The sequence below is a fragment of the Dromaius novaehollandiae genome, chromosome 4 (genome assembly GCF_036370855.1).
Source record: "Dromaius novaehollandiae isolate bDroNov1 chromosome 4, bDroNov1.hap1, whole genome shotgun sequence".
Lineage (NCBI taxonomy): Eukaryota > Metazoa > Chordata > Aves > Casuariiformes > Dromaiidae > Dromaius > Dromaius novaehollandiae.
Genome location: NC_088101.1, coordinates 43,735,321 through 43,748,617, shown reverse-complemented (window position 1 = coordinate 43,748,617; position 13,297 = coordinate 43,735,321). Strand labels below are relative to the sequence as shown.

Below are 13,297 nucleotides of genomic sequence, written 5' to 3'. Positions count from 1 at the left end.
AGTCTAATGCCTTTGAAAATTGTACTCGCTAACACCAGCCTGGCCTAGTCCTTTTCATCCATGTGTATAAAACATCACTGTAATGTAGGTATGTCAGATATTATTTCTGGGGTAAATACACACCTCTTAACTTTGTGCTCCAGTAATACAGCAAAAGGGTTTGTCATACTGGAGCCAAATTTCGTGGTAACTTGCTTTATGTAGTAGGTTTGTCTGCAGAAAACAGTGGGATTTATAGTATACAAGAAAGCAAAGAAAGTAGTATTGTCTTAGGTCTAATAGTTCTGTAGACTTAACAAGAAAAAGTGACAAGAATTTACTTCTGCTATTGAATTGAACCCTAGGGGATGTATAGGGGAACACAATTCTCAATGGATAGAAGGAACAAATGTGTCAGGTTCTGGTATTTACATGTTTACTCTTGACTGAAAAAAATCCATTGAATACTACCAAATTACTCATTACCATTTGTTTTTCCCCATCTTTCTCTTGTTGTGGGACAGCCACATATTGTTCAGCTTGGCTGTGAGGACTAGGAGAGTATTGTAAGAAATTAGAGTACTAGGAATTTATTAGATTTGGGGATCAAATTTCTTGTTTGTTCTGGAGATTAGGAATGAACAAACAGCAAGAGGCTAAAATGAAGCAACTCTAAAGGGTTGTGTCTATTCCCACATTTGGAGATGTTTCCTGTTATTTAATACTTCTCTTTTATGCAATTATGGTATCAAGCCACCTACATAATTGCAGTATTGCAATTAGCAATTCTGTTTTTCATTTTACCCTCTTTCCCTGCCAAAGGAGTGACTGCATCTATGGCAGCTGAGATGGAAACTGAGGATGTACTAAGGAAATATTGCTGTATACCTAATTTTTCCTTTTTAACCAGAGATCTGCTACTGACCACAGTCAGAGGCAGGATACTGGGCTAAATAGATTTCAGATCTGATCCACTACCACTGTTCTTATGTTTTAGATGATGCAAGTTGTCCAAATAGCTGGTTTGTATTTCCTGCCTGCACAATCCTTCTCTACTGTAGAGGGGGAATAGGAGCTAGATCAGGGGAGGCTGAAAAGCCAAGCAGCAATTACTGTAAAAGGTGATCTTTATCACCAGCTGCAGTTACAGCTCCAACGCCACCTCTTGATGAAAGCAGTGGCAAATCCCAATCCCTATAGCTTTTTATCCCATTCACTGTCCTTTTTCTGTTTCTCTCATTATTTCTGCCCACAGAAGAATCTTACCTCACCTTTCCATTATTTTCCTATTTTACACGGCAGCAGCACAGATGGTGTTGGAAGTGGAGAGATGGATGTGGTAAACTAATGTAGAGAATCCATTTCCATGTTCCAGGAGCAGAAGGAAGTGGGGAGACATGGCCAGCAGGAACAAACCAACTCTTCAGCCTCAACTCCAGCCTCCTTAAAGCTCTGTTCATTATTCAAATCCCGTTTGTCTCACTGAAAGACCACTAGAGACACTAGACTCCTGCCACCATGCACTTGATATGTCAGTCCTGCTCTTCTGCTATTCCCTGTTCCCTGAAACTTCTTCTACTTGCCACCACAAAATTCAGTTTTTCTTTCCACACTAGGACACCTCGATCCAGTTCTAATTTTGTACGAGTTATTCTTGCCTATCAGCTTGTGTGTTGATCTTATCTATTACATGCAATAGTGTAGTAACCTTAATGTGACTAATTTCTTTCTATATATATTTAACAAAGGTATGATTTACTGTGAAATGCTCTTTATGAAGAGTAAATCATGTGTTGTTACTGAATGTTGCTCTTAATTACAGTTAATCTAGCATCTAACAACAACTGAAGGTAAACCTAGTCATGATAACCGGACTAAATCTGTTTGATCTCAGGCTGAGCTATGTTATGCACTAGTTAAGTAGGTTAAAACCTACCCTTTTGGATCTAACATACATTAATTACACTTTATTTAATTGTGCCAAACCTACCTGGAATCTGTATATTTGCATGTGATATAGACCATGTTGTTAATTCCTAGAAAATGGCCAACTTTCTAATCTAATTCTAATCTGAATTGCCCTGTTCACAAATCCAAAATAAGAATCTGTATTGTAGATATTTACTGTATGTGCTTTTTTCCACATAATTGATACTCTGCAAACCTACTTGATGTATAAAACTATACTTATCATTACAAAGGCTTTTATGTCTTGTTCAGGACTTCTAGGACAACTAAAATGTAATAGACCTATTGTACAGCCATGATCAACTGTAGTATACAGTTATACCTGTAGGTCAATGCACCCTGAATACATTGGATTCCCTGCCCAGGCACAAAATATTCAACCTCTGCATATGCAATGGCTATTTGTTAGGCAGCATTAGTTCTCCACCTGGAGTGGTGAGTACCTGGAGCAGAAGTGCAGTCTCTCTCACTGAACAATGTTTCTGGACAGAAAATGAGATGCAGAAGCAGTTGAAGAGCCCTATTCTTTCCTTAAGGGTTTTCTTCTGTGGTTCCATTTTTTCTTAAAGAACCGAGTGATTTAAGTGATTTTTTTAACACAAAATTAATTCATTTTCTAAAAGTAAAATGAATGCCATCCAGATCATTATTTGTTTTTCTTCTGAGGGAAAAGCTATTTCATGTCCTCTTGCAAGGCCTGTTTAAAGTGGGTGGGGCTCTTTTTTTGCATTGTTTAATCTAAATGTTCAGTAGAGATAAAGAAGCAGATAATAAGGGCCTTATTCCATTGGTGGCAAATAGTGTACTTCATTAAAAAAGAAAAAAAAATCGAGTTCCTGTATTAAAATTTCCTTAAAGTCCTCCTTTCTCACATTGTTGTCTTTACTTGTCTTTGTAGTCTATTAGCAGATTTTGAGGCCTGGGCTTGAAAATATTTTCATGTTTATTAAGTATATTTAGTAGCATATGTTACTGAGATTGACAATCTAATATTCAGATGAAAAGGGGAACAGATGATAAAATACTGGCGCAGAGTATAACTAGGCAATCTTAAAATGTAGCAGAAAAGGCTCATCTGGCAGAATAGATGAATGCGATAGGACACCTGACTAGTGAAAAAGAGGGCAACAAATAAGAAGTAAAAACATTCAAAGTGAGAATGAGGATGTGGAAAGATGAGAAAAATAATGGAGGGAGAGAGAAAAATAAGCGGTTGAGGGTTTTTTTGACTGTTTTTTGGGGGTGGGGGGAAGGGGTAAAAAAGGTGTAGAAGCAGGCAGGGGAGAACATTAGCCACAACTGAGCTTCTTACCATATGAGGGCTCGTAAAAATACTCTAAAGTTTTGCCACTTCTTATTGCCTTTTACTTTGTCTTGTGTGTGCTTCTAATTCAGTATTTTAAAGAAAAATGCCAGAGTCATTTTTCATTCCTTGATTCTGAAATCATGTGTGCTTAGTATTTTAGTGTCTACACCTACGAATATAGTCTTTCAGGTTAGCCTGGGATGTCTGGGGTTAGTGAAGTGCTGAGTTTCATTGTGGGGGAGGTGGAGGGAGAAACAAGGATCCACAGCTGTGCAAGTAGTTAGCGTGGTTGGTTGGCTGTTTTTTTCCCTTCCAGTGTAAACTCTTACCATAAGCTGTATGTAGACTTGTTTATCACAAACAGTATCATGGCCAGGAGTGGTAGACTTCTCCCACTCCTTTACCTGCTCTGGTCCCCAGTTTCTTGAAATAACAGAACTGAGAGTACCAGAATGTAAAATTACTGCAAATAGAGCCTTATGGTCACGGTGTACTTACTGAAGTAAAGGTATAATGCTATTAACATCCCTATCTCTTCTGCTGTTGCACTGTGTTACACTATGTCACTTCACACCATATCACTCCAGTATAATGCTTATATTTCTAAAATTGCCAAAATTCATATTACGTTTGTATTTAAGTAAACCTGCTTCTATAAGAAACATGTTTGGATGGAGGAGAGGTTTTGGTAGAATTTTACTTGGTTATAATGCAGTATATCTCACTTCACTCTTATTCATTTCTATTCTTCATTGGTTCATCTTCTAGAACTTTTTTTTTTACCCACCTGCCATCTACTCTGCAGAGTAGATGCAAAGTGTCACAAATAATTACTTCTGCTTTAGAACAAGGAGTCTGTTTTGTAAATACTTAAAGAACAAGCACACCCAGAGAAAATACTGAGTTGGTAAAATTGAATGAGTTTAATAGAGCAACATTGTCTGTTATGATACTTATAGTACAATTTATTTCATATATTATAGAATTATGATTTTCTCATCGAGTTTCCCCAGTCCATTAAGTTCATAAGACAGTTCTTACTGCAAGGACTTGTAAATATTAATGTAGTCTTAGAGTACCTGCTTCTGCTTAAAAAGAAAGCCTTTGGGTGGGATTTCATATATTGTTTTAGTTTGTCAGATACTTTACATACCATCTGACAGTCTTTCAACTTTTTTTCTGCAGGGTATATGGGTCTGACAGTCTTTCAACTTTTTTTCTGCAGGGTATATGGGTCAGGATGGCCATATTGGATCATGCGAAAACAAGTACTGTGGTCTGGGTAGACACTGCGTTGTGAATGGGGAGACTGGCCAAGCGGAATGTCTGTGCATGGAGCATTGCAAGCCACACTTCAAGCCTGTATGTGGTTCTGATGGTGAATACTACGAAAACCACTGTGAAGTGCACAGGGCTGCCTGCCTGAAGAAGCAAAAGGTCACCATTGTACACAATGAAGACTGTTTCTTCAAAGGTAAGGGTGGCTGAACAATATCTGGTATACTTTCAGCAGGTTGCATGTTTTCAAGCAGTTCAATTAAAGCTCTACAGAGGCTGCACTGAGTGTATAGTAAATAAATGACTTAAAGTTGATACAAGTGTCTTACTCCAGAGATGTTGCCCCCCATCCCCCATTTGTACTCAATGTACTCTGCAAGCAGCCTTTTTAACCTGAATAAAGTAAATGTTGCTTTGGGACCAATCCACTGCAGTTTGTCTTATAAATATAGCTGGTGCCCATGTTCCTGTGAAAGTATTTGCAGTGCCAAGGTCCAAAGAAGGTCTAAAGTATGTTAATCTCTTTTATAGAGAAACAGAATTGAGGATTTAGGTGGGGTTCTGTAAAGCTGCAGGCCCTGTGCTCGTATTTGGTATTGAAGTTGAGGAATTGTTGATAGACCAGCAGCTTGTTCATGGCTAGATGGTTCTTGCTTACAGGACAGTGAAGAGTTCTCTTATATATTTACCGTAGCATGCAGGTTTAGCCAGTTTTTACTCTACTAATGCTGAGAGATGCTAGCCCAAATACTGAGAGATGTACTTCATGTTAAGCAGCTTATCAAACTGAAGATATCAACAATTGCAAGTGAACACCACCTAGGTTTCTGGAACTCTGCCAGCACAGACCTTGATTAAACATGTTTGACTACTACCACAGATTTGTAATTTTTTTTACGGGTTAAAACAGACAGATGGCTCTGAGGAAAAACTGTTTTTAAATGAGGCCATTTTTAATGAGTCTACTCAGGGGTCAAAGTAATTTATATTCTTTTTAATGACTCTTGTTTTTGTTAACACTTTCATATGTTGTGAACATAGTTGTGTTCTCCATAATAGCAAACCTGTACTACTCAGTAGGTCGACGATTTTCTTGAATATTATATCAAAACACCACAGGACAGGAACAAGTCTACTAAGACTACTGAACTAGACTACATAGTTTACTAACTACTAAAATTGCTACTACTAAGAACGTTTCTATTCAATGAAATTCACCTTTGTAGGGAATGCTTCATTTAAGCTGAATATACCAATTTAGACAAAAATTAATATAAAAGGAAAGCCTAGAGTTTCTGATTTTAATCAGAATTTAAGATATTTTGTTGATTGTATTATGCCATAAAGTTGTTCAAATAGAACAACTGTTAAAATTCTCAGACTTTAATTTTTCCCTGAACTGAAGGTCTAGAAATGGTTCTGAAAATGAAAAATTGGACTTTCTGTCAAATGCAAGCATCCCAACTTTTGCACAAATACATCTTTTTGTCATGAAGAGGAGTTTTGATAGTAAAACAAATGCATATTCAAAACAAAGTTCATCCTCTTTTTATTCCTCAAGAACTTCATTTAAGAAAAAGTTATTTTACAATGCTTAAACAATTGTTTTCTGTTGAATAGATGGGGAGAATGCCACAGTGAAGTGCCTTTCTTCCTTTACCTCCATCAACAGACATATTAGGTTCTGCAATCACATCAAAATATGTATTAAGGAGTAGTTTTCTAGGCCAATAAAACCAAGCGGCTTTCATAGTTTCAAAACAAAAAAACTTTTTTTAGGAAATATACTTACAGCAAAACCTTTAGTGTTTTTTTTTAGCCATAGTAAACCTTTAAATATATTTAAAATTAAATGCAGCCACTTAATGGAAAATTGATGTAACATCACAATGTACAGATTGTAAGTAAGTAGCCTGTGTTCTGAGGCCGTAGAATGTTAAAATTTGATTTTAGGATTAGAGCATGTGGAGCTTATAGGAATGGTTTGTGCATTAATAAAAAATATGGATGCTTCCATCTCATCTCCAAACAGTCACAATCTCCTTTTTTTTTAAAAAAAAGTATTATGTTTTCCTAAGTAGACTAAAAAATAACCCCCCCCCAAACTCAGCAACTTTTTGTCATAGCTGATGCAGCACTCTGATACAATAAATGATAGTAACAAACACAACAATGTTTGAAATTATGGAGCTAATTTCTGTTCATTAGTGTGCAATATACACTATAAATAAATTCAGAGCTTGTTCCTGCAAAAATTAGTGTTATTTTTTTTTTGGGGGGGGGGGGGGTGCTGGCAAGAGATCCATTTATTGAAATGGAAAGTAAGACTGTGGTTTAGCTAGGAGTATTATACAAATGCTGCCAGAAATTCTGTTAGCTCATTTTCGCGTTTTAAATTCACCTTATTAATATCATGTATATTGTAGTGTATACAGATGATCGTAATCAATGGTATTCAACTTCAGGTACCTAATTTAAGTGCTGGATTAGAAAAGCAGGTTTCTCCTTTAGTCAGTGGCAATCTTCAGAAAGTGGTTAGGTTACCCAAATGAATTGCTCTGTTATTTACCAAGATACTGAAATCTTCTAATTTGGGCACCCTATCTGAATGCCTGTCGTTAAACAATGTAAAATATTTTCCTTTCTCCCTGATCTTTCTCATCTTGTGTTGACTTCAGTGGTGTTAAGCAGGCAGGACTCATGGCAGTTTTTTCCTTTATGTTCTTTAGCGTTACATGGGCCTTATCAAGCTTAACTCTTATTTTGTTAACTTTAGTCCATTGACTGGTACAGTACAGCACAATGAAGTTATAGCATTGTTGCCATCCATGACTGCTGAATATGTCTCCATCATTCACTTCTAATAAATTTATAATGTGACTTAATTTGCTTCATTTTGAAAACATTAGGCATTGTTGTCTTCAGGTCTAATAAATTTTAAGATTCATGTTGTTAACCTTATGGCTTAGGTAATGTAGCACTCAGATTAATTATAAGGTGATGACTTGGGCTTATCCTGGAGGTATTATTTGTGCATTTCTCAATCTGACACTAGTACCCAGAGTCATTTATATTGCGCAGGAATGGGAAGATTTCAGATGGTTTTCATGTGATTCCATCCTTCTTCAAGCCACTTCTGAACTAGCCATTCATAGACTGCCTGCCTCTAGTAAGGCTGATGTCCTGCTATGAGGTCAAAAATATTAAGGAGCGCAGAAAATAAGAACTAACAGGACAAAACTCAAGAATGGGATTTCTGGGTAAAGAAGCGAACCCCATCGCTGTCAGCGGTATCAGAACGACACTGGAACGTGTCCTCCTTGATAGTTTAGCTGGCATCCTGTAGCACAGATGATCCCACTTTAATGATTTGCTGCTCAGAGACCAGAAATATTCAAAATAGATCTTACAGTCAGGAAAAAAAATATTTTGAGCATTTTGTTTAATCTTTCACTTTTTTTAATAAAAGCTAACCTTAATATGTTGGGTTTTTGTATTTTTTTCACCAGTATGTGTTCAAGGTGCTGTAACACAGCATCAGTAGTCACTGTCAACAGTGACTCCATATACACACAATTCAATGGTTACAGTTAAAGATTTTGCTTTTTATGTTACTGTTAATCAGTTGATTTTTTTTTTCCCCCACATCAGGAAAACGTGCATTTGCTCACTTTATTTCTAAATTTCATTTGATCTAAGCCTTGCACTTATCCTAACAAGCTCAGACTTTGGGTTTTGGTTTTCAAATCTCCATACTGGGTTGATTTTTCTTTGGAAAATACTGTTTGCTCATGGAAGAATTTTAAGATGTAAACAGATTGGGTATAAAGTTCAAGACCAGAGAACGTATGAAGTATAGTTTTTTTAATACATCTTATAACTGGATGATTTGTAAGTTGGTCTCAACATGAGCTTTGCTTAATGGTTTGAAAATTGGTCTTTTAAATGCTTGCCTAAAGAATAGAGTTAAAGGATTGATTTGCTGAATGGAAAAAGGTCTTTGGTTTATATGCTGAAACTTCATTGACATCACTGAGAAATGCATGTCTTGCCTAAGTTGTGTGAGAAACAACAGACAAAAAAACATCAAATCCTTCTGTAGGACCAGCATCTCAAACCTTTGAAAAACACCTTTTAAGATTGCAAAAACCACCTATGGCAATGCTATAGTCTCATGATAACGCATTTTTTCTAAACTGATGCTTCAGATACTTGTTGATTTACACTTTTTTTCATGCAGATTATTTATCACTAAAACTGTTAATTACACTTTTTTTCTCTTGCTTTAGTCCTATTGCAGGCTCACAGATTGTGTGGGTAAACAGTTAATGTAATACATGAATCGTACTTCCTACTCATGTCTGACATGCACATACACAGATTCATCAGACTCCTTCCGTTTTCATTGTCCCTTGTCATCTTTCTTTCCCCACACTAAATGAAATCAGGTCCCCTGTGTGGGTGAATGCTAGCATAAAACAGTAAATGAAGCGGAAAGGCTCAAGTATTTCTTTGTCTTCTCTGCTGATTGTTTTTTTTGCAAAATGTACATTTTTAACATGGGTCAAGATAATGGCCATACTAAATTAGAAAAAGATTTTTCTCCATGCCTTTTGTAATTTTTTTCCATCAGTTGCTTATTAGTATGTCTGTACAGAAAAAGGAGCTTGCAGTAGAGACGGGGTGATTTCTTCCTTACAATTTTGTTAGTGTTGATTGTGACCCTTTGTGAATTACTCAATATGTTGTCTCAATTTCTTCCAATATAGAGGTAAAATGTATTCTGCAGGGAAGCTAATCACTTTGAGATCCATAGAAAAGGGTATCATATTACTCAGAAGTATCTTCTGTACCTGCGGAGCCCTCTGTTTCTTGCTTGCGAAGTCCATTGTCCGGTGACTGTCAGTGAGTTCAATTATTCAGCGGTGCTCTCGGTCCTTATAAAATGTACATACCTAAAAATGGTTTTAAAATCTTATCAGAGTAAAATAGTCTAAACACTTCAGAGAACATCTTAGGAACTGATTGTGATCTAAGGAATGTGCTATCTAAGAATGATCTCAAACTATCATTACAACTGCTATAGGAGAATGAAGGAATGGGGAAGCAAACCAGCTATCAGGCTACAAGTTTTGTTAGCCGTGGCGATTATCATATTTATGGCTTTATTCTTGGGCAGGACACGGGGGGAGATGGGCAAAAGGGGAAAGCAAGGGAAAGGAAATAGAGAAGGGAAGGAGGGTGGAAAAGGAGTATATGGAGAAGAAAAGAGATTGCTAAGTATCATAAGGATGGGGTCATCTGCAGGAAGAGATGGGCACGTGAATGGTGAACCAAAGGAAATACTAACGGAGAAAATTCAAAGCTTAGAATATTCACTGGATCTGGTATCTACAGTCAGAGCTGAGAAGCCTGATATGCTGGTGTCATTCTGGTTTGTTGGCACCACTTGTGTTGGCTTGCTGACTATGTAAGTCTTTGGAAGCAGAGAGCAGTGTAGGCCACCTCACCAATGTCCTGGCTGTTCTCAGGCCATGCACTTTGTGTGTCAGAGTAGCTTTATGTTCTGTGGGAGAAAAGAAATTTGACCATTTGGCTGCCACTGCACTTGAAATTACTAAATGACCCCTTCCTGGCTATTGCCCACCATAACTTTAGCAATCCCCAGTGGGTGGTGATTGCAGTGGGCTAGAACTGCTTTACTCGGTGCCTCTGCTGCTATCTTTGCTCCCTGCAGTCTTGGCATGAAATAATGGCTTTGCGCCAAATTTAGAAGGCTGGAGCTGTTATTCTTGGGCACTTGGGAGTTCCCAAGAAGAAGAATAACAGCTCCAGCCCTTCTAAAAAGTTAAGCTGGACTTTTGTATGGGACCATGAACTACGCGACTGAGCTATGATGTCACCAAATGCTGCTGTCAATGAGCTTTTCAGGCACAGGATGCTGGATGTCAAAGAGGTTTCAGTTAGGTTTTTCTCCTTTGTGTTAATCTGAGTGATTTCATTTCCCTAAACTCAGGCCAGTAAAACTGGAAAAGCTTACTTCTAAATAGGAGACTAAAAACTTCCCCGTGACAAACTGCTTTGTTCATTTATTCTGTACCCTGGCGTCATGAGAGGTTTTTATATAAAATGCGTTTCAAGACAGTGATACACTCAGTCGTTGGCATGATTATATATATAGAAGGAATTTTATAAGTAATACTAGAATAAAGGTTATTTTGTATGTAAATATTTTGCTTAGAAATAGCTTTTGTAGCATTCTTATGATGATACCAACCACATTGTCTTCTCCCCCCTCTCTCTACCCTAGTTTGTGTCTCATTATTCATTTGGTGAAACTTTTAACCTGTTAAATTGTCTGAACTGTGGATTTCTTACTAGTACTACAGAAATGGCTAGATTTCTGAGGACTGTTATAATGTTAGCTATTCAGCCTGTTCATAATTTCCAAAAAAGAGAAAGTGGAAACTTAAGTGAGAGAGATGGTGATATTAAGTTGTTCAGGGCATTGAAGAGAAGAGCTGGCTATGAACAATTCAAAAAGGGCATGGGTGAACTAGAAAAAGTTCGGAAGACAGCAGCAAAATCAATCAAAGGTACTAAATGGCTTACGACAGATATGAAAGAGGTCTATAAAATCATCATGTGTGCTGAGTGGGTATGAACTGACTGTTCACTCTACATCCCAGTGAAAGAACTAAAAATCATCAGAAGTCAGTAGGAGCAGATTCAAAACAATACCCCCCCCAGCTTTGTAGTTACTGATTCACTTTGTGCCTTGGAACCATAAACAAAACTCTAATGTTCTTCCCTGTGTCTTCTGTCTCCACATACTTCATTTCTTGAGCTGCACAGCTCATGAAACTTTGATTATTGTCATTGTTTTTGTTCAAGCATCTACCCAAGATTGGTCACAAACATCTCTTAAGTTGCACTGAATGTCCTAAATTTCTTAAATTGTTTAACCCAGCAGAAATACAAAGTCTATGTATGTAATACTTGCTACTGGATCTCCAGAGTGACATTAAATGCGAGATATTTATGACAACATGCATATAACATGCTTAATTTAAAAACTCTGAAATTCAGTGCATCCTACATCCATCATTTCAGTCATCTTTCATCACTTTGCAACTAAAGTATAGGACTTTACTTCCTCTTTTTTCCTCTTTGGTTTAAATTAATACTTCTACAATGTAGCATGGGGAGTCACCAGCCTCAAACACATAAACATAGTTTTTGACTGGCTGAGAACATACTTATAAAAACATCTTATTTTCAGTGGCTGGAGCAGTCCTAATCTTTGCATTTTTAAGTCCTGCACCACTGAAATAAATGTGTTAATAAGCTTGAACCTATTATGTATTCTGTATTCATATAATGCTATGGAATTAATGTTCTCAAGTTAATCTCTGCGCAAAACATAATGAAGTTTGAAATTGCTCGTAGGGGCATCATTGCTGTGTGTTACTTTGTAAGGAAATATGTGCATGGAGATCACAAATTTCAGTGGTGGAAGAACTGGAATTCCAAGTGTTTCACATTCTAGGAATGAAGTGCAATCTGTTGAAAGAAGACTACTGAAAGTTGCATTCTAAAGTCTCTACCTAGTCTCTGAATCACATGAGAAATATTTTGAATGTAGATATTATTCAGTTTGTTTATTTGTTTAAGGTAAATAGCAGCTTGGCTCCTATTTGTGATAATATACTTTACTTGTACAGTGTAGGAGCTCTAGAAATTTCAGCAAAACTACTTTTTTTTTTCTTCTCTCCAAGTAAAAGGGAAAGAACTTAGGAAAAAGTAAACAAACAACTTTTTAGTGATTTCAGCTTAAAACAGAGATACTGTATTTACCTGAGTAGTTTCACAAATGCTTTTAACTCCTACATATATGCCAAATATAGTACTGTAGTTCTTCCAAATGGGTATGCTTAGATAATATTTAATGAAAAAGAAAGACCATTGAAGTCTTTGTCATTAGAAGTGCATATATTGTTCATACTTGTTCTAAAGACCACATGACATGAAATTATTCTTAGGCACTTTTTATACAATGGATGAAGTGCCTTGTTCATCTTCTTTTTACTATACCAAATACTGCATAAAGTGCAAGTTTGCAGTTCACCTATATTTGGTTGTGGTGCAACAGTAGTTTTCTGTTTCATCTGGTGTGACACCCGATGGATGTGGAGGTAAGCTTCAAGTGTTGTCTGCATCCTCAATTTCTGTGTTCATGTAGTCTTTAAAAAGTTATGGAAGAATGCAAAAAAAAAAAAAAAAAAAAACCAAAAAAAAAAAAACCAAAAACAAAAAAAAAAGCTTCCTGTGGCATTCTAAAGTAATTACTGGTTCCTGACACCTCAGTTTCCCCTCAAAACTGGAATGACAGCAGGCCACTGTAGTCCAAAATGTAACCACAAAATGACTGCATATCCTCCAAATGTAAAACTTCTTGCTGCCAACTTTAATTCTCTGTACCTATTCTTATCAAATCTGTTATTTTTAATTAGAGGGACTGTAGGATAATGGAAATTGTTACACAGCAAATCAGACTAAAATTAAATTTTTTAATCATAAGTTTATTATAAAGTCTGGTCTTTAGGCAGACATTTAAGTGAGATTTTTTCAGAATTTAGAATAACAACAAAGTGTTAAGCTAATATACATTGGTGTATCTAATACACACTGGTTTTTAAGCTTTAATTAAAATCATGTCAGAATTATCATTAGGTTTTGAGGAAAATTTTTTTCTGATTGGTGGAA

General features: G+C 36.6%; 1 protein-coding gene across 6 annotated transcripts in view; it reads left to right on the top strand.

The window, feature by feature from the left end:
• FSTL5 (follistatin like 5) overlaps positions 1-13,297 on the top strand; it is a 323,974-nt gene that overhangs the window by 110,858 nt on the left and 199,819 nt on the right. For all 6 annotated transcript variants that reach the window (XM_026120175.2, XM_026120174.2, XM_026120176.2 and 3 more), the window contains one exon: positions 4,479-4,727. In XM_026120175.2, the coding sequence (XP_025975960.2) occupies positions 4,479-4,727 (249 nt within the window). The remainder of the gene's footprint in view (positions 1-4,478; positions 4,728-13,297) is intronic.